Source organism: Embiotoca jacksoni, unplaced genomic scaffold (assembly GCF_022577435.1).
Source record: "Embiotoca jacksoni isolate LCO1_2020_lvr unplaced genomic scaffold, fEmbJac1.0.p SCAF_19, whole genome shotgun sequence".
NCBI lineage: Eukaryota > Metazoa > Chordata > Actinopteri > Embiotocidae > Embiotoca > Embiotoca jacksoni.
Window position 1 is genome coordinate 7,336,844 of NW_027185329.1, and position 21,803 is coordinate 7,358,646.

Genomic DNA, 21,803 nt, shown 5'->3' on the forward strand with positions numbered 1-21,803 from the left:
ATTAAGTAGAATATCTCCTGGGTGTTGCTTTTTTATGTATCTTAGGGTGCCGTGTCAAAATCTAGTTCTAACATCTTTATTACCTTTGTGCCTTTGTGCCTTTTTTTCAATAACATTGTGTTTCATCCAAGGCAGAGTTCAGTACAAGGGTACTGGTTAGCTGTTGACTCCCTGACCATTGACCTCCCTGCATAATCCGACCCTGAACAAAATGCAGATACCTCCGGTCTGCTGGAAAAGGTCAGGGTGAATAGCATCGTGTTGGTTTATTCATTAAGCAAACATGAAAATATAATTTTCTTACCGCTGCATCCAAATATTGGTAATGAATTAAATTAAAACAAATGAATTCAGTTTAATGAAGCAGCAGATTCTCGATATACAGTTACCAACAATCAAAAGTAGAAAATAAAATTCACAGTTTAAAATACAAAATAATCATGACAGTATTTACACATCATCGACAATGTAGTCTAGACAGTTCTTGTTTCTATCAATATACAATCAGCCTCTAAGAAACGACTCCTGTCTCGTGCAGCTAATCCCGAAACTGGACTGTTTAAAAATGGTGACGAAAGGTATTGTTCACTGAAAATGAAAATAAATCAATACTGGCAGCAGCACTCTGTATGAACATGTAATATACAAAGAATTATATGAGGCATTTTCCTGCAATAAATAATTATGGATGGAAATCAGAAATCTGATGATATAGTTTGTTCCTATTGTAAATAAATGCCACTAAAAGGTCAAAACAAAACAACTATTGTAACTTTGTGGCCCTAAAAATATTTGATGTCTTCTGTCGGTTACAGAGAGGAGGAGCAGCACAGCTGGTTTTGATCGTACAATGGGATTCCCTTACAGTTAAGAGAAATATAAAATAATGCCGCTTTATCCTTTAAATCAGGAACATCCTGAAATGAATTCAACTTGTTCGTTTGCACCAAAGTCCAACCAGTTTTTCCTTTGAGCGCTGGCTCGTCCATCAATCCTAAAAGTATGGCTCAGACACGAAGATGTGGCTCACTCGATACCTTCACCACTCAAAACTTTTCACTTATATGGATGTACTTCTGCACCGTGAAACCCAGGTGTTAAACATCACAGGAAGATGGTTGAACCACACAGTCACACCAAAATAGTGTCGCTGGATCTCCGACAGTATTCCTGCATGTGCGTATATGCAAATGAAGAAAGACGGCGGGGATTTAAAAGGGGGGGGCGCTGTGAGGTGGCGGCCATGTTTCCATGCGGGTACCTGACTGTCAGTCCGAACTGAGCCAGGTTTACATCAGGCATGTTTCATGGTGTCGTTTTCTTTTCTAACTGTCGGTACTATCGTCCTGCGAGTGAACACTGCCCCCCTCTCATATCAGTCTCTCCACAGGCGGAGGCTGAGTGATGCTCCACATCTCCACCCGCGAACCCTCCTTCTCCTGCCGGCTGGGGCTGTAGGTGCCGTGGGTGGCGCGGCGGTTGAGCGCCATCGCCAGGCCAACGGAGGTGGAGACGAGCACCAGCAGCAGGATGACGGATGCCAGACTGATGGACAGCAAGAGGTCAGAGGTCAAACCCTCAGAGGTCAGCTGCAGGGAAGTGAGACAGAGTCGGAGAGGTAAGCGTCTCCTGGAAATTTTAAAACAAGATGCTCAGACAATACTCGCACATGGTTTATTTCTATCTCTCTCACACACTATTTTTTTTTCTCCCCCCCCCCCCATCCCTCCCCTCACACTCTCACACTTTTCCTCTCCCGACTCCTTTGCACTACACCAGGCGCTCCACGCGTGCTGCCAAAGTGCTGATGGATGTGTTTCCCAGCTCAGCAGGTGGGTTGCGACCACCAGGAGCCTCGAGTTGCTGCAGATCGAAACCTCCCTCCGTCTGCCGCCTCTCTTTCAGCTTGGCTGCGGCGAACGCCAGCCCCAGCATCACCGCTATCGCCAAGCCAACCAGACACGGTGCCAGCACGGCAGCCACCCGCGAGCTGTATGGAGCACGCTCCGTCTGTGAAGGATCACACACACACACACACACACACACACACACATAGAGGCAAGATGCTGCCTGATGATCCCGTCCGCACATACACAACAAACTGCCAGAAACACACTCACACACCCAAAATAGCTCACTTGCACACACACACACACACACACGCACGCACACACACGCACACACACAGACACACACACACACACACACACACAGGCACTCACTCGTTTAAAGCAGGAATAAAAGCTGCTTTACATGAAGTGTCTGATTTGTATCCAGGCGCTTTAATGACTTGTGAAACCTACTAACATTCATATTTAACATACAGCTTTGTGGCCCTTTGATCTTCACACACACACACACACACACACACACACACACACACACACACACAACCAAAACACACACGAGCAGCTTCAGCACCGACTAGAAACGCAATTACAGTGTCCCAACACACAGATGTCTGTCACCAATCAGACCCAAGTGAATCAAGATGAATCAAAGCCTCCGAGTGCAGCAGGTGAGTGATTGTTAATGTTCATTAGCCGGCAGCAGAGAGCAGAGCAGGTGCACTTACATCGGCGGTCGTGGTTGGAGTGATAGTTGTGACGCTCTGAGTGGCTGCTGCGAGGTTACAACAGCTGTAAGTCTCACTGCAGAACACATGAAGTCCTCGCTGACAGCTTCCTCATAACTAAAGCTTCTCACTGAACTTGTCAGGTTACACAAGGCTGCGAAAAATAATCTTAGAAGTCAGCAAAGTTTACAGCGAGCAATCAACAGGGAAACATAATTCTAATGAAAATACAACCATCCATATCCCGAGGCAGAAAATAACTCGTGCTTGACGCTGTAGACATTAGACTTTCTCTACCTCGCTACAGGTTCTTTTGTTGACTCCTGGAAAGTGCTTACCTGTCACTGCAGCACACTTGGCTGTCAGAGCGAGTGTGACACGAGCGAGCCGGAGGAGCCTGCAGCCAGGACCCGCCATCAGTCACTGACTGCCACACACACCGACACAGAGATGTCTAACTAACCAGTCTCTAAGGTACACGGAGAGGCCACCCTGAAGCCTCGGCAGAGCAGCACGGAGACGGCAGCAATGCTTCCCTGCTGTCAGCACTATCAACCTGCTGTGTGTGTGTGTGTGTGTGTGTGTGTGCGTGCGTGTGCGCGCCAGATAAGCTGCCCTCATACGTTTCTGTGAAGCAGACCGAACTTCTGTGAATGCCACCAGCTCTCTGCTGAAACTGCACTTCAGCACCAGATGCTGATTTTTTTTTTTTTTTTTTTTTTTTTGCTGGCAAAGCACATTTCTTCCTCTCTGCTTCCTGAGCTCTCAAAGGATGGCCACATCAGTGCCAACATGGAAAAACTGCTTCCCCATTTCCTCCCTCCTCTTTCCTCACCATTAAGGCTACCTGTGCCTGCAAAGGACAAACACAGACACGCACGCACGCGCGCGCACACACACACACACACACACACACACACACACACAAGCTGAAAAATACAAGATAGAAGAGAGGTGGCAGGTGTACAAGGGACGAATGCCACTGCATATTCACTATATTCTGAAAAGTAAGTGTACATTACATCAATGTGTGATTTTGTTACATTGAATCCTTTTTTCTTTTTTCCCCCTTCTCATCGTGGTTATTAGATTTAAGTGAGTGGGGATAGAATCAATCCTCCTGCAATTTCAAATGTATTCTAAATTGTACCTGCAGTTAATAAGAGGATTCAGCTCTCCAAATCAAGAAGAATATCTTCTGTAATTACAGTCTCTGTTGTATAAACTTTTGTATCCTTGTATTATTATTTCTGTAATGTTGCAGCTTGTAATGAAAACACTGAAGGAATTTTATACTAGAAGGTCTGTTGAGGCCTGCTGAAGCCTCGTATGATCCTCAGCTGAGGTTTTACAATACCATTTTTCCATCCCTTCAATTAAAAGCGCATCAGCGAGATTTCCTACTGACCGGTATGAAATGGAAAATGATAACAGTCAGCCAAAACTTGTTTCAAATTTCACACAGATACCTGCCTACTATTTTAAGACCAGACTTTTAAGAAAAACTGCTTCGTCCACAGGGGCGTGGTCACGTTAAATAAGGACGGAGCCTTCTGGCTAATAAAACAAAATAGCCTCTGAACAAATACTGCAGCACTGGGCCTTCGCTGCGTGTCTGTGTGTGTCAGAGAGAATACTGTGTGTCTATGAACTCAGGTTATTCTGGGATATACTCACTACATCTTCTTACAGGGGATTAAGTGTCTATGTTTGATGTCGCCAGCTGACCTTTACACTCACACACACACACACGCACGCACACACTGATACGCAGTTAGAAAATCAATGGAAATTATTTTGGACCTTCATCTGCAGTTTGTACTAGATGTGAAAAACGGAAGAAAATGAAACAAGCGTGTGGCTGCGGGAGAGAAAAAGCAGCGATGAAAAGAGGACAGACAACAAATCAAGGCTGATAAGAAATAATTTGTCTTTTTATTTGACAACAACTAAGACGGACAGAGACGGGGCAGACAGGACGCAGAGATCGAATATGATGGAGGAAACATGGACAAGCAAGAAGGTACAGTCATACATGGATCGTTCAGCATGATGTCAGCACAACGAGAATGAAAGACAAACAGTAACACACACAGGTCTACCATGAGACACATATGCAATGCAGTGCAATGATTTAGGGCGTATGAAACGTTGACCACAACAGGGAGGTAAACGTCGATAGGTAGCGTTCAAGCAGAGCCGCGGAGAATATGGGCTTAAAATATCTTTGGCTCCGACAGGAAGGTTTAGAGATGCAGAGCTTCTTCTTTGGTACAAAACAACACACAGCAGTCAGTCAGTCAGTCAGTCAGTCAGTCAGTCACCGCAGTGCTCTGAACGCACATCAAGAACAAAGCGAGACATCTTGTCGTCTTCCAGCCCCTCCAGGTGCCTTTGCAACTACAACACTGTTTTTCACAGTTCACAAATTCATCCGTGTGGAGCTCCCAAAATCCAGTTCAGACAAGACTGACAGGATATCTTCAGCGGGGAGCATTATAAATAACTCGCATGTCATAACGCTCCCTTCCTCACCAAAAAGTGAGTGATTAAATGTAGACCATCTTTCCCTTTAAATAATACTTCTCCTGCGCAGGTTTGTGCTTTAACGATTATTTGATTAATCTGCAAGACATTAATCGCCACCAAGTTTAATAACAAATTTATATTGATTGAATTTTGAAGCAAATCCCCAATTTAAATTGAATTTTTTTTTGGACTATTTCATCGATATAATAAGTTGTATGAACATGACAGTAAAATTGACCTTTACTGTAGTTGCAAACACTAATTCTTATGAGCTGGTTTTATAAGAGGTAATTGCTTATTGATTAGTGTTAAATGGCTACTTAGATACTATCATTAAGTATTAACATCACATATACTGAATAAGGTGCTGCTGATCACCAAAGTATCATTTTAAGGCACAAAACAGTTCTGTTTTACCGTTAACCTGAAGTCAAACTAGAGAAATCCCTACTGTGCTGCTCATAAATATCTCCGCTTTGCTTTGCATGGAAAATTACCGGCCTTTTTCATCTTTTACCATCAATCAATCATCGATAGAAATCTTTCAGATCCCTCTCCGCGCCCGCTTTCGCAAACAGTCCCAGACACAAGTGCAGACACACAATCACAGACTCAGTCGTTCCCTCCCCAGTCCACCTCCGGCTCATCGTCCAGCCGGAGGATGAGATAGGAGAGCAGCTGGAAGAGGTTCTGCCACAGCAGCACAGCCACATAAAAGTAAACGTCGCTTACGTCCGTCTGGCACACGTCTCCCGCGTAGCTCATGTCACACACACAGACAAACTTGTTGATGAGGTTGCGGCAGTAGCCTCCGTTCAGACAGGGGTTGGACTTGCACTCATCCAACTCCCGCTCACACCTGCAGACACAGAAGCACAGCCGAGTGTTGAGAGGAACAGCTCCGATCTTCAAGAGCTCAAAGAATCTTGGCTCTGCTCCACCTCATAAACGGGCATTTTAAATCTTAGTTAAGTCATGTAGTGCGCTACGGGCACCAGGGTGGGGTACTCATATCTGTGAAATATTGGACACATTTCACTCTCAACTGTCTCCATCTCGGCTCCGTGGCGGAAAAGGACGAGCCACCAACCTATTCAAACTACTGAAATCGGTGGCCGATGAAGCTGCAGAACGCTGCAGTTTACAAATACAAGTTGGACACGTCCACGCAAAAGCGTCTATGTTTTCTGTTGTGAGTTAGAAAACATCAGTATGTTTATAGTGTGCGTGAAACAGAGGACATAAACTTTTATCTTTAAATAAATTGACCAAAATATATATAGTATGCAATTTGAGACACTCGCTGCCTTCAAGTGGAACGACGTCGGTAGACAACGACAACACGGACAGCGGCAGCAGTCGAGCAATCCAACACAGGCTGGTAACGTAAGGCAGGATATCCATCCATCCATTATCAATACCTACTTTATCCTTTTAGCCAAAGCTCGAACCTGAACCTTATAGCTGAGACGACAGTGCTAACCACTGCAACACAGAGTAATGCAGGGTATGCGAAGGCGCAACGACAGAGGCCGTCGGAACGTCAACATTTTCCACAGTATTATTAAATTATAAAGAAAAACTGAAAAAAATTACAATATTAGATTATTATCCAACAAAAAATAAACTTCATTGCCTGCAGGATTTTTGTGTAAACATCACAACTTGGGACCTTTCAGAAAATGACGAGGTAAAGTTAAGAATACCACAAGAGGGAGACGGTTATACGAACTCCTCTCGCAAACACAGTAAGTATGACTCCATTTGAAGGCAGCAACAGTCTACATTTAACTGCATGAATATGAATGGCCGGTGCTCGTCAGTCAGTGAATGAGTGAATGCCAATCACCTGATGCAGGTGCCACTGTACTAAATCAATCACAATACATCTCTACTCTCAGTCTCTTCTTCTGGTCTGGATCCGTTTACTTATTCACGTTTTTTTTTTTTCCCAATTGTTTGCGTGTTTTTTTTTTTTTCTTTGTCTTTCTTACCGGTGGCCGGTGAAGCCTGGTGGACAGTCACAGGTCAACTCTCGTTCGGTGCAGTTGCCTCCGTTGAAGCAGGTGTAATTTCTGGTGTCATCTCCGCACACGGAAACGGGAAGCTTGGGCCGTCTGGAAGAAGACAAAACAAGAAGGTAAATACATGTGTTGTTTGTGTTTTTGCTTAAAGCTGTAGCAGGTATCAATATGTTCACGTTATGTGCAGCAGTTTCTGCGGCTTTATGTCTGCCGGAAGTAGAAGATTCAGCCAGGCAGGAGCGTACTTGTTTTGGTCTCTTACTGGTCCCAGCAGGGGAGACAAAGAGGCTTAGGAGGCGACCGGGATAATAAGATTAAAGATCTCTGGCCACTGTTCACCAGCAGGATGTCAAATCTCTATTTCTCTTCGACATCTAGAACCTCATATTTGCCTGAAGCGCAGCAGCTCTGTCTTTTGGCAACTTGAGATTCATCCCTTAATAGTTACAAAATACACACTGACTTTGGAAAATGTACAATTTTAGTAGGTGAAGCTTGGATGTAGATGATAGGAATCATTTTAAACTGCAGCTGTCACTCATTTGAAAAAGTGTTTGGCTCATTTTAAAGCAATATCACAGGGAGTGTTAATATTTGCTTTGCTTGGCATTTTGTTGCACACAACTGAACAACAACAAAAAAAAAAAACAGTAGGCATCGTACATGACATTTGAGAGACAAATATCAAAGAGGAAACAAACACCTGGGAACACATGAGAAATAAAAAAAATAAAAACTCACATATTTCTGAGAACAATGTACCACGGAATCTCTTCAATGCGTTCACTGCAGAGAAACATAAAAAAAAAAAAAACATGGTGAAAGGAGGAAGAAAGAGGCGCAAACAGAGACAAACAACAAGGAAGTCATTTTGATGAAAACTTTACAGCGGAGATGTTCCCAGTAAAGGGAGATCGCTTGACTGGTGTCTTGCTTAGCGCGACACTTGCAAAGGTTTTCCATGTGCAAAAGAGGCAAAAATGCAAGAGGCTGTGTGTTTACAGGATAAATGCTTGGAGGCGTTCCCCTGCTGGTTCTCCGAGGCAAACGGTAGATGACAGGGGGAAGAAACTGGCGCTGAACCAGAGAGCCTTGTGTAGTGAGACACCACGGCAGACTGAGGCCTTTTCTGGCTGACACTAGAATAGAAATGCAGCTTCTGAGGCGCTCACTGCAGGCGTGGTTGAAATGCTGAACAGAGGCAGAGATGTGGAAACATTTACAGTGAAGGATCTTGTCTGTGTTGTTGTGGCGCGGGTCCCTTGTCTCTGCAATTTTGGAGCAATTATTTGTGTATTTTGTGTCGACTAACTAAGCCCTTGGTGTTGTTCGTAGGAAAGTAAAGCCATCGACGGAGCATGAAATATTCACGAGGGTGGTTCAAACAATTAGTTTGCGAACTGAGCGCAGCGCAGTGACGCGCACGGAGGGAGGCAATGATCTTCGTGAGTAAGTCATCCAGGTTACGTCTCTCGATCGACATCAGCACCTTTTGTTATTCACGTTTCTGTGACCACTGGTACGTGCACAATTTCACCACGGACCTGAAACTTGAGCAAAGAATGCACGTCAAATTTTACGTAAAACATTTCAAGGGTCTCTGTTGCCTTGATGCGCGGTCTCTACTCATGTCCACAGAGAAATTGCAAATGTGCAGGTACCACTGATTCTGAGAAAGCAACATAACTTGGAATAGCTACTTATGAAAGTTAAAGCTTCCTGCCGATCCGTGAACGTCACGGTTCTGCGCTCCATTCGTGCGCAACGGGAGCCGTTTCGGAACTTTTTGATTCCCCTTCATGTAATGGGTTTGCTTCTTCATGTGGACTTACCCGCAGAGGGGTCCGGTGTAGTTCTCGGGGCAGAGGCAGGCGTACCTGTCTGGCCCGTGCAGACACGTGCCTCCGTGGGCACACAGGTGGTTTTCACACATGTCAACCTCTTCTTCACAGTCCACGCCCGCGTAGCCGAAGTCGCAGGCGCACTCGTAGGTCAGCCCGTTGACGCTGCAGTTTCCGTGAACACAGGGGTTCGAAGCACAGGTGTCTATGAAGAAGTCGCAGCGTCTCCCGGCCCAACCCTCTGCACAGCTGCAGTTGTAGGTGTTGAAGAGGTCCTGGCAACCCCCCCCATTCAGACAGGGGCTGGGCTCACACACGGGGGCCCCCCTGCAGCCAACAAGTGCTGGATTCAGCGATGTCTGGATGAACTGCTCCTTCTGCAGGCGCGGCAGGTTCACGTCAGAGGAGCTGAAGTAAGGCAGGGGAATGCCACCCAGCTCCACCGTGCCCAGACAACCGGCCAGGGACCAGCCGGCATCAGGGGCCAGGCCCCCCAAGAAGATGTCCACGCCTTCTCTGAGGAAGTCCAGGTTGCCTCCTTGTCTCCTGGAAGTACTGGCTTCCTCTATTTCTTCATCCAGCACCAAAGTCCACCGAGAGGTTTGCACCCACGGTGCTGCCATAAACAAGTGGATACTGTGCCACTCACCATCGCTGACACTCTGCCTGCTGCCCAGGCTGACTGTAGACACCCCCTCTTGTCCCTCCTCCACCTCCTCAGAGGTGCTCTGAAGCTCCATGAAGAGGTAGCTATCCTGGACCGAGACCGTGATGAAAGATGAGCCCTTCTCTGCATGTAGGATTGCTGCGTTATGCTTCCGTGTGCGCAGGTTTAGGGAGAGGTTAGTTAGGTTGCGGGATATGTGGCCATTTCCCCGGTAGGAAAACACAGTGGCGTCATTCAGGAAAGTTGCATTGGAGTAACCTACAAAACCAAAAGAAAAAAAAACCTTTATCCACTTTGTTGGCATCTGATTTCACACAAGGGCATGAGGCAAGAGTGGGGATCTCGAAATTAAAGATCCTGAAGTGAACAGACATTATTTAGCACTGTTTGATAGCTCTGAAATTAATTTAGTGGAATTACGTCAAGGAGGAGGTATTTGGTCCTCAATGACCTCATAAATGGAAAAGAAGAGGCTTATAAAACAGACGGGTAACACGCCAAATCATCACTAATCCCAGCAAAAAAAGGGATAAGCTGGCCTCTGGCCAAACCTACTTACGGAGCACACAGAGAGCACCGTGTGGACAGATTGAGGCCGGTATATAATTACCAGTGTTGTATCACTCGGTTACATAGTGGCCAATTCATGACTGATTACACTCGAAAGGTGAAGGATTAGGTAACATGCATTTACCGTAAAATAGAGATAAACAACTCCACGTTTGGGTTTAAGGGCTTTAATGTAACTAAGAAGGAGACACATTTATACCCCCCCCCCCCCCCCCCCCCCCCCCCCGGAGCCTTCAAATGTCTCAATTATGGAAAAAGAAACAATTTCCACAAATACAAAGGGTACATGTTCTGATGCTGTGCCATGTTAATGCTCTGGTCCAGGGGTCTCCAACCTGTAGATCGCAATCTACCAGTAAGACGCGAGTAGATCTGAGCAGATCGCAGAAGGTTCAAAAAGACATGCAGCGCTTCCCATTTATAGACATACTTGAGCGGGTCGCCCAGGTGTATTTGGCGATCCTTTTAAGCTTTTTTGTTTTTTGTTTTTTTTAACCTTCCAGAGAAAATGGCGTTCTTAACGCCATCGATTAACGAGTGGATAATCGCCCCTTGAGTGCAGCAGAGGTCTGTCACAGGGTGACTTACGTACAGAGATCAGAGGACTTTAACTCGAGCGACCTGCGACGAGCCTGCCAAATAAAGCAGAGACTCGCACACTGAGCTGGAAAGACAACAGTGCTCATAAATTAGGTAAAGAAGATAAATAGCCTACAATATTTTCGGCTGGACCGCAGCGGCGGGGTCAGAGCTGTAAAGGAAGTGTTTGTCACCGTTAGTGAGAGATCAAAGTAACACCGCAGATTAGCTGAATGACGTAACTCTTCTAAATTAAAAGCTCTCCAGTTTCAAACAGGGTCCAGTCGTATACTAGGTTTTGACCTAGAATTGTGTTTTAGAATTGGAGCAGGGGGTACCAATTGAAGGGGAAACACTCTGTTTTCCTTAATAGATCTTATATAAGACGGCTTCATTTGACATTTTTCAAAGTGTGTGTGAAGGGTATAAATTTGTTATTGTTCACATAAGAGAAGCTTATTGAGCTGATTTGGGTGAAGCTCAGCAACGTGAACAAATGGTACGAAACACGAGTGGGTCTCGGACACTTTCCTTTTGTCAAAGTAGATCTTGGAGGAAAAAAAAGGTTGGAGACCCTTGTTCTGGTTTAAACCAGATTTGCAGCTTGACCTTCAGTTTGTGACTTAATTTATGGCCGTTTCGAGTTATTAAAAAAAACAGCCCTGCTTGTGACTGTTGAATTCTTGGAGGTCACTTACATTCGTATCCCTGGTTCAGCATCACGCACTCGGCATCTATGGGGCACGGTGACAGCTCGCACCACTGTACTTCTTCACAGTGCCGCCCTGCAGTGCTGGGCGGGCATGTGCAGGTGAAGTCGTCCCACTTGGAAAAGCACATCCCCCCATTCAGACAGGGATTCCTCTGAGGAAGTAATAGAGAGAGTCTGTTTTAGGGTGTAATTTACTCTTTTTTTTTAAATTTTATTTGAAAGAATCTTAATTTACCTACTGTTTGTTTTGATTACTTGGTGTATTAGTATTGCAGTTATTTTAACTTTTTTTTTTTCAACATTTGAAGAATTTACTACATATGCATTGTGAATTCTGATTATTTTCTTAGTTGGTGTGATATGCGAGTTAATATTTGTGAACATGTGAGTACTTTCTTTGACTTTAGTGAAGATGAAAAATTACATTCAGATTAGGTCCTGAATTAATAGTGTTAATGTCTGCACATGCAGATTTACCAGCAGTTACACAAGATGAAAACAAAATAACAGCTCTGTATGAGGCACCAACACTCTCTGTGTCCAGGTGTTCACTCACACTGCAGGCGTTGTCTCCAGAGCAGCCAGTGGTCACATTTTCCATGAATTCAAGAGGATAGGATCTCACTGAGGTGTCCAGTCCAAAGAACTGCAGCCTCCTGTCACTGATCCTCAGGTCCTGGATGCAGCCTTTGAAATAACCACCAAACAATGCAGTCGCGTTCGTCTCCAGCAAACCTCCCACATACACCGTATCGCCTGCTTGGACGCTGACTGTCCTAACCTCCACGTCACCCTGTTTCTGAGCTGCTACATACAGAGTCACACGACCATTCACCACCTCTACACTCACAAAGTGGACCTCTCCATCATCAATCGCACTCTCTGCCTTCAGGCTCTCCAAGTCATTGAGCCGAACTCTGACCCCGCCGTCCTCCAGCCACATCTGCAGGTACCGGCTGCTGTTGTTGGCCAGCGCCAGGAGGAGTCCGCTGGAACTCCGTGTACGCAGGAAGAGCGAGATGGAGAGGTTGTGACCCAGATCATCGGTGATGGTGAACGCTGCGTAGCTGTGAGAGTCCTCGTTCCCAAAGCGAGCGGTCACATGTTCTGCAAAAAGGGAGAAGGTTGAAGGAAAACATCTTCAGCTTGGACAACATGCATTAAGAGCTTGATAACAGAGGGGGAAATTTTTTTTTTTTTTTTATCTGTGCTGACCACAGAACCTATTTTTTATTTAAAAGAGCTTCATGATAGATTTGGGTTTCTGCATAATTTCAACTAAGGAAAAGGAAAGAAAACTACATTGAAGCACTTTATGCTGAGGTCCCTAAAGAACAGGCTGAGGAAGATGAAATTTAAGCGGCCACCAGCCCCCATGAAGTGTAAGGTCTGTGTCCGCTGTCAGCATTTTCCACTGTGGGTTATTACACAGGCAGGACACTGAAACAAAAACAGGCTCAAGCAGAAAGGGCGACAAGTCCTTAAACCCAAAACCTTATGTAATATTCTGTGTGTGTGTGTGTGTGTGTGTGTGTGTGTGTGTGTGTGTGTGTGTGTGTTTGTGGATATTTTGAGTGTGCATGCTTTTTGCAATTGTTCACGTGTTAGTAAATATGTGTGCCAACATCCCCTCAGAAATCTGTAATCTTCTTAGATAGACTCAAAAGGCTTTAGATATCCACAGTGGAAAAACGGAAGTATACAATATTCTCAGGGGAAACTGCAGTGAAATCCAAAGCTAAAACTAGTTCATGAATAACTCTTTCATTGCTGCATCTGACACGCTGATCCCAGTAGTCGATTAGATAGTGTGGCATTTCCTTGCATGTGCTGATGATTTCCAAAATAGAATCCCTTACATCCTTAATCCAGCACGATAAGAGGATGTCCTCTTCTGTCCTTTAGCGTGAGTTTTGATTGACCTCACCTCTGCCCCTTATCTTCAGTTACACACCAGCAACTGATAGTTATATTTAATTACCCACTTGGGAAATGTGGTGAAAATGACCTGGTACTTCTTTCTCCCATCTTAATTAATCACGTTAGCGTAAAGCCTAAAGACTCTTGTTAGTCTCGTATCGGCTTTTAGTGTATGGATTTGTTTGTGTTCACAAAAAAAAAAAATTATAATATTGGTACTCTACTCCCAATTTATACACTGTGCTTCTGCTATTTGGCACACCAATTTCTCCGCATGTCAAAGTCTATCATTTCACACTTGTGAACATACCCTCTTCACAGTCCTGCCCCTCATAAGGCCTCGGGCACCGGCACTGGTAGCTCTGCCACAGGTTTACACACTGTCCTCTGTTTTGGCAAGGCACATCCAGGCAGCGGTCCCTGTGGCTGCAGCCGGGGGACACGTTAACAGCAGAGTCGCTCAGCCATTCCTCCGGGACGACAAGCTGCCCGTCCACGAACACGTCCCGCATGCAGCCAATGAATGCAGGAAATGCAGAGTATTCACTGGGGCCATTTGAGTCCTGAGGTACTCCTCCAATGAAAGTGTTCTGAGGAGGCGTCACAAGCCAAGCCAGGGTGCTCTGGAGTGGGGCCACCTTGTGGCATGACTGGCTCGCACAGCTCCCAGCATTACCCTGCAGTTTAAGGCTCAGCACCCATTTTCCGAGCACAGCCTCCACAGTGTACCACTCTGCATCCGTGACATTGTGTTGAAGCTGCAGAACCTGGCTTTGGCTTTCTGCTTCATCCTCAGTGGAGGCCTTCCTCGTCAATGTAAGACATAGCTGCCTCCCCTCCAGCTCCAGGCTCAGCAGCAGGCCCCCAGTGCTCCGCTGGAACAACACCGCTCGGGGCAGAACAGTCTTGAAGCTCAGGGTGATGTTGCAGGTCACCTCAGCATCCACCAGGGGATTCTGCAGCAGCAAGTAGCCTTTGCGTTCAAAGGAAAAGGTGGTGGGGGTCTTACAGAGAGGTCCAGTGTACCCAGGTGAGCAGCTGCAGGTGTATACGTGAGTCCCGTCCAACAGAAAAGGAGAGCAGGAGGCGTGGTTCTGGCATTCATGGCCCTTGCAGCCCACTAACTTCACATCACAGTTAACACCACCGTAAAGAATAACATCGTGACTCTGGGTGAGGCAGTGGCACACGTAGCCTCCAACGTGGCTCTCACATCGACCCCCATTCTGACATGGACTGGGTTCACAGTGATTTATCACCTCCTGGCATAGGGAACCTGTCAGCAGAAGAATAAAGTAAAGTCACACAAACACACTTAAACTTGGTTACGACTTAAGTTTGTAGACATAATTTGGGTTGGCTACTGAGTATTCTGTTCAGTAAAAATGATTACTATTATTATTGTTGTTTATCTTGTAAGAAAAAAGATTTGCGTCTTTGATATTTTGTTGGTATCCGGGTTTCTTATTTATTCATCTTCTTTATCTTTAGCGCCTGAAAAATACCTTTGAACATAGTCAATTTCGCCCAATCTGACCTAAAACTGTCAGGTACTAAACCCAGCTCTCGATGCCACTGTTGTGTTCTACTCTCTACACCACACAGATAAGAGTAACTATGATTAGACACGTTCAACTTGTCCATGTATTATCCTCTTAGTGTTGTTTGTCTGTTTGTTTATGTTTGTCTCCAGAAGGCTTTACAAGCGTTATTGTGCTATAGATGCTAAATCGGCATTTGAAATGTATACTGTTGACAATGATTTAAGATTTGAAATCCAAAGAGAATGCATTAATTAAGCCATTTAGTTTAAGTACTTGAGTACACTGCAGTACTCTGTGCTGTGGAAAAGCTGCATTGTTACTTCAGTGAACTCGGTGCATCTCAATGAAGTCACCTGTTTTAATGTCGTGGGAAAGAAAGATAAAAGAACACAGTGATTCAATGCGTATTGTGTAATAGCTATACAAATTCTATTTATAAACAACAAGCCGTGGTGTTACCTGTTCCAAGCAACAAAATCCCCCAAATCCATGGTGCGGGTGTCCACATCATGCCGTCACGTTTTCCCCCAGAACAGCCCCAAACTTGTCTAACTGCACCATAGTAGTCTGCGTGTGCATACAGGCCTTCCTGGTGGAGGTTTTACTCCCTGTCTACTCGTCTGAACGACAGAGGGCTGAATAGCTTCAGTCAGGAGACCAGCAAAGCCAGATCCGTTGGATTAAGCTAATGCTATTTGGCCCCCTCACTGAGTCACTGCCACTGCAACTGGCAGAGAGTTAATTTTTAGAACACAATTCTAAGAAGCTCATAGTCTTACCTACACCGGCCGATCAAGTCTTGTGTAAGCAGAATATTATGCTTTTGCAACCAAAACAGTTGTATTTGATGAACCGTCACTGCAAACAATGGTTCTGTGGACGTGAAAGCCCCCCAAAATGTATGTTATATATGTGAATGATACTAATTTATAGAGTATTTTAAGTCATTTTTATCTGCTAACCAAATGCTTTTTTTTTTTTTATACAAACTTTGCTCATGAAATAGATAGTGCAAAATCATCCCACAGACTCATCACTTGAGCATTACACAGCTGTAACAGTAATAAGATGAAAACGGCTTTATAAAACTCAGAATATGATAGTTTATGTTTTTGTTGCAAAAAGTGAGACATTCCAGTGAAAATTGGCACACACTCTGAATTAGTTAGCCACCGTGTCATTTTTTTTTTTTATACCACCACTAGGGGGCAAAAAGGTCAGTAAATTTCCAAACCTGACAGATATTCCCTTTAAAGGCTCCCTTCACCAAAATCACAAAGTCAGCGATAGACTCGAGAGCCTGCACTGTCACAGTTATTCTGGTCCGACCGCTGTCCGTGGTACTGATTCTACACTTGTCATTCACATGAACGTTTGAAAAATGTAATATAAAAAATATCAAAGCATCGCCGTCTAAGTTTACCCTCCCACCCTGCTGTTGCTCCAATCAGAAACTCCCCTAATTAAAACACAAGTTTACACACAACTTGGGTGATTTTTGTTGGCGTGTCAGGATGAATAACAAGTCCCTACATACAGCAGAATGTCCCTACATACAGCAGAATGTCCAAAAGCTAACAAGGACTAAATAACCACAAGTAATCAATTTAATTTGGTCAATCTGAAAAAAAACGACCTGTTGTTCCTGGAGGACAGACGCAGATGAAACCTGCAGCGTGTCGCTGGTCATAAGGATCCGGCAGCAGAGGCTCTCTGCCGTAGAAGGCCTCCCACGACCTCTCAGTGCAGCTGCCGCCATGCATGCAAGGACTGCTGCTACACTCATTGACGTCTATCTCACAGTGACGGCCCTCAAAACCTGGAATGATGAAGCAGATGGTGTTTTAGTAGGAATAATGTATAAGGATGATGGTCAGATTGTCCTGGGCAGATACATTCGGATACATAGATAAGGTGATGTGAACATAGACACCTGTAAACACACACGGGGTGATCATTATGATACTGCAGTGAATATACAAATTTATCAGCAGCTGTATGTCACTATAAATTTAACGTAAACTGCTTCCTCTCTTTGATCACTCTTGTGCTCTACTCATTTATCATCTCTCCCTCTTATCTCCAGTCTCCTTTAAAATCACCATAACATGAAACTATACATTAGTTGCTTGACTTACCAGGCCAGCATTCACAGGTGTAGTTACCCTGGTGGTCCTTACAGATGGCGCTGTTGAAGCAGGGTTCAGAGTGGCATGGTGGTAGAGGTGTCTCACAGTGTCGGCCAGTGAAGGCTGTGTGAGAGCAGTCACAGCTGTAGCTGAGACAATCACACAATAAGACGGCTATGATTCATATTGATGAGACTACTAACCTTCGGTCTGTGTTTACAGGTGAGAGTCTCATCAAGAGAGACTTATTTTCAAAGACCAGAGATGGGCCACTTACTCGTTCACCCCATCTATACACACAGCCCCATTCTGGCATGGCTCCTCTTGGCAGTCGTTTGTGTTGATTTCGCACCGTTGTCCTTGGTAACCGGGGAGGCAGGTGCAAGTGAAGCCACCAGTGTAGTCATGGCAACTTCCACCATTGAGACAAGGCTCTGATGGACACTCATCAATCTGGACCTCGCAAGTGGCCCCTGTGAACATCAAAGCCACGCAGATGTCAGAGGGCAGATGAGCCTGCAACGTAGACTGAGGGCAGAGGTTGAAAAGGAATACGGCTTTTATGTGGCTTAGCTGTGATCATGTGTGGATTGTTCTTTAATCTCACAGCGAGGCCTCTCCCTGCACTTAAACTTGAAAAACATTCTATAGAGTACTTCAATTTTTCTCAACAGTACCGTTCTAAAAAAAGTGGGAGGCATACAACAAGAATGAATAGATAAACCCTAGTACGATAAAAATGTTGCTACCTAAATGTGGCAAAATTAGCTGCATGATTAATTAGATAACTAATGAGTCCCTCATACTCAATTTTGTCTAAGTCATAATACTATAATGGTCCTTTCAGCAGACTGATTCATAAGTAATGGTTAAACAAGTTCACTTCATTAAAAGAAGTGGCCTAGATTTAGAGAGACATAAAACATGAATAAATATCAATGAATTTAAAACAATGGTTGTCCTAATTATCCCAAGAATTCATTGTTTTATCAGATGCAGTGGGGGGGAGCCCCTTATGAACTTTCAGTTCTCATGTTTCACATCATACTCTCATTGAGACTGAATAAAACCCTCAGATAGAGCATGTATTGAAGACTCTGGCCAATATAGCTGACACATTTTAGATCCTTTAACATGTAACAAACTGAGGTAACACTTGTGTAGTTTTCTCAAATAGTGTAAAATGTCTAGAAATCTCTCGGTCCCATAAACGTCACAAAACCGTCTGTTATTTTAAGATTTAAATGATGTGGTATCGCTTCGAAGGTGTTCACGGGTGACCCATACTCACCGCTGAACCCGGGAGAACACAGACAGGAGAATGTGCCCACTCTGTCCATGCAGGTGGCGCCGTTCCTGCAGGGCTCTGAAACACACTCGTTCACATCAATCTGACAGTGAGCCCCCTGGAAACCCGGCACACAGAAGCAGGAGTAGCCGTCGCCGCGGATTCGACATAGGGCCCGGTTTTGGCACGGGTTTGGGTAGCACTGGTCCACAGTTAGAGGCAGGTTGTCGGAGGATGCACCTAAGAACAGATCATGTTTTGAAATATTGATGTCAGATGATGACCGCTCAGCATAAGGTCCAAACAATCACTCGGATGACCTCCATTTCCCTCATGGAGCAGACCTGCTCTTGATTGCTATTTAAACTTGATCACGTCTGGCATGAAGCTCTTTTATTTCTCAGCTTTGATAAAAAAAAAAAAAAAAAAAAAAAAAACACTGGCAAGCAGTTGTTGCGACAAGGAATTTGTATTCAAGGGCCTCTCAAGGCGTCGTGGGTGCTGCCACGGTAACCGAATCCACTGTTCGGCTTCAGCTTTCAATTTATTTCCATGGTGACCACATCCAACCAAAGATTTTAGGCATTTTTCCTTTTACACATTGTGGTGTGCTTCAATCAGCGGGACATTAAACACTTAATTGCAGAGCTCTGAGTTTATGTCTCACAAACGTCTCGTAAATTTTGTGTTTTTTGGAATTAATAATAAGACTTAGAACAACATCAGAAATCGTATGTTTAAGGACGTTATGGGTGCATCGAGTTTGGCAAGGATGGTATAATCTTCACAGCTAAAAAAAGAAAAAAAAGAAATGCATTTTCCGAATAGTTTTTGGAAAATGTAAAGCCCTTAAACATCCCCTGAAATGTCTCTAACTTCTATACAGTATAACATAGTATTTGTATAAATTCTAAATCTGTTGGGGCAGGATCTGGTCGGGCGAGCTTCAAAAACTCAAACTGCTTCTCTGTGACCTTCACAGCCAAACTTCTTGAACACCTCAACCCAATGATGAAGCATTGCTTTTTTTTCTTTACTCTTTGAGACTAAAATCATACATCACGTCTGCTTTGAGACTTGCTCCCTACAGCTCCTACATATGCCAGACAACATCAAAGATAAATAGCTACCGGCGAGGCATCTCGAAGCTGGCGTACTCCAGGCAGAACAAATGGGACCAGCTCAGAGGCAATGATCCTCGTAATCCGTGGAATGTGTTGAAGTGTGCACACAGAGGCGTGATGACACAAAAAGGAAGCTTCAAATCAACTGAACAAGTGTTGCTTCTGTTAGATGACAATCAGACTGCAGCTTGAAAGCAATGCATTCTGGATATAGAAGTAGCCTACTTGAAAGTGGGGGAGTGTGTTTTGCATGATGGGTGCAAAAAAGACTCAAAATCATTATGAGGCCATAAATGTAGCCCTGCTGAGATGAAAGCGAGATATTCCAATAATGATGCGCGGTAATCATCTTACAAGAGCACAATCAGGCTGAGAGACTATAAAGACGTAGAAGAGGGAAATTAGACATGGTGCTCCATCTTCCCCAACTCAGACACCAATCTTCTGTCATTGGTGGAGGTCAATCAATTTCACAGACAGCCAGCATGGTTCTCCTGGACAGCTTATGAATGTCTAGACTCGGATTCAGTGTGACTGAGGTATGGGCCATATGCCCGGAGGGTATGATGGAGATCAAGGGTATCAGTGGCAATGCGCTGACCATATGCCTACAGTATATTAACACTTATTACAACAAGGATCAGCCTTTAAATTCACGCCAAATTAGAGGCACATTTTCCAGAGGGTAGCATACATATAAGACATTTATGCTCATAAGAAAACAGATCTTATTTTGGGAAAGAATTTGACATGTATTTTAAAGGAGGTCATAACAGTTGGTGTCTGTTTTGCTCTTTACTGAGTCCCGGTCTTTCAATATTCCCTTGAGTCCAAAAGATTCAGAGCCAGAACTGCTGCCTGTTTGAGGCACAGCTCCATCCAACCACACATCCCCTCCCACAGCATGTAAAGCTTTTTTCATATGCAAATTACATCGAAAGGGGTCTTTGTTCGGCCCTATCTAGAGGCCCTCAAATAGCACATGTGGGGGCACCTGACATCTCCAGACTGATGCATGTTGCTGCTGTGTGTCTCTGCCTGTTTGTTTCAGTGGTGATAAGAACGCATGTTCTTATTGGGTTGTTTTGGAAAGCCACATACGCATGTATTACACCCTCCTTTTGTGCCCTAACTTGCCCCCCCACCCCAACCCCCCACTGTCCCCACAGGGTCAAGATGCTGTCCCCCATTGTTAGATCTCTTTTAGTCATCTTTGGCTTTTCAGTCTTTAGAAAATGTGCAGAGATTATTGGCAATGATGTCACCATTCTTGGTAATTGAAATTCCAAGCATGGACTGATCGAAATGCAAGCCGAACTCAAATTCAACACACAGAAGATAGAATCACATTTTTGCATAGTTGAATTACTTTTAAGGTTTGATGAAACATTTGCATAGCAGTGTTTATAAAAGCAGCCTATTTTGCTTGAGTGTTGCACTTGTAAACACGAGAGAATGCATGAGGAACTAACCTTCTTGGAACCTGGTTTCAAAGCTAGACAAATGGAAAAAGTGTTAAAATACACAGGTCTACACATGCGCTACTGATGATCAGCAGCATGACATTAAAGAAGTAAACTAAATATTTACAAACAAAAACTGAAACTCAGGAAATTAAAAAAAAAAAAAAAGCGCAGTCACTCACCAACTATCTCAAGCAGTGATGAGATGAGGATTGTGCAGGCAAGGAAATGATGATAACGGATTAAATCCATATTCACGACAGGAAACCATCCTGGTCGTTGTGTTCACGTCTAGTCGTAACGCGGATCTCTCTTTTTCTTAGACTGCGCTGCATATGCCGAGGGCGACTCAGCTGTTGTCAACTCCAGATGCACTTGATGCACACTTCTCATCTGGCCGGAGCACCATCAAGAGCCTCCATCACACATGAAATGAAAAAAAAAAAAAAAGAAAAAAAAAAAAGACTACATCGTGCATTCAATGGGCTGCTCACTCCCACCAACCCATACAGGGAGGATTACGTGGGAGGGAGTTACAGCAAGTCATGACAGAAAGAAAAGGGATAACTTGTGGTAGATAATAAATAATTTGGCTATTGCAAAATAACGAGTATCGCAAAAAAAAATAAAAATAAATGATGAGGCTACCCAACTATATGGCCAAATATCTGGTTATAGCCTATATTAACCACGAGTCTGTACACTTGAATAATTAAATAAGACAATTACTAATTTAATTAATTAATTAATTAATTAATTAATTAAAAATAAAATAGAAATCAATTAGGCTGCTGATTCAATCTTGAAAAAAATAAAATAAAAACTTCACAGATTAAAA

General features: G+C 44.2%; 1 protein-coding gene across 4 annotated transcripts; it reads right to left on the bottom strand.

Moving 5' to 3' along the window:
- Positions 1-330: 330 nt before the first annotated feature.
- On the bottom strand, positions 331-21,351 carry crb1 (crumbs cell polarity complex component 1). 4 transcript variants are annotated; one of them, XM_069153277.1, is made up of 14 exons: positions 21,148-21,351; positions 18,382-18,618; positions 17,368-17,563; positions 17,100-17,233; positions 16,598-16,780; positions 13,728-14,693; positions 12,054-12,604; positions 11,484-11,649; positions 8,961-9,894; positions 7,870-7,914; positions 7,099-7,221; positions 5,837-5,963; positions 1,745-2,010; positions 1,502-1,589 (listed from the first exon to the last, which is right to left on the bottom strand). In XM_069153277.1, the coding sequence occupies exons 1-13, from the start codon at positions 21,215-21,217 to the stop codon at positions 1,771-1,773; spliced, it is 3,972 nt and encodes a 1,323-aa protein (XP_069009378.1). In that variant the 5' UTR covers positions 21,218-21,351; the 3' UTR covers positions 1,502-1,589; positions 1,745-1,770. The 4 variants fall into 4 exon arrangements, with proteins under 4 accessions (XP_069009380.1, XP_069009378.1, XP_069009377.1 ...); XM_069153276.1 differs by having other exon boundaries at positions 17,100-17,239; XM_069153279.1 differs by lacking the exon at positions 1,745-2,010 and having other exon boundaries at positions 331-1,589; positions 17,100-17,239.
- Between the last annotated feature and the right edge of the window lie 452 nt (positions 21,352-21,803).

Excerpts from the sequence above, each read along its gene's own strand:
- crb1 (XM_069153276.1), bottom strand. The coding sequence starts at position 21,217 with ATGGATTTAATCCGTTATCATCATTTCCTTGCCTGCACAATCCTCATC. Across the intron at positions 18,619-21,147 it reads ATCACTGCTTGAGATAGTTG|GTGCATCCTCCGACAACCTG; the intron begins GTGAGTGACTGC and ends ATCTGTTCTTAG. Across the intron at positions 12,605-13,727 it reads GGGGCAGGACTGTGAAGAGG|AACATGTGACCGCTCGCTTT; the intron begins GTATGTTCACAA and ends CCCTTTTTGCAG.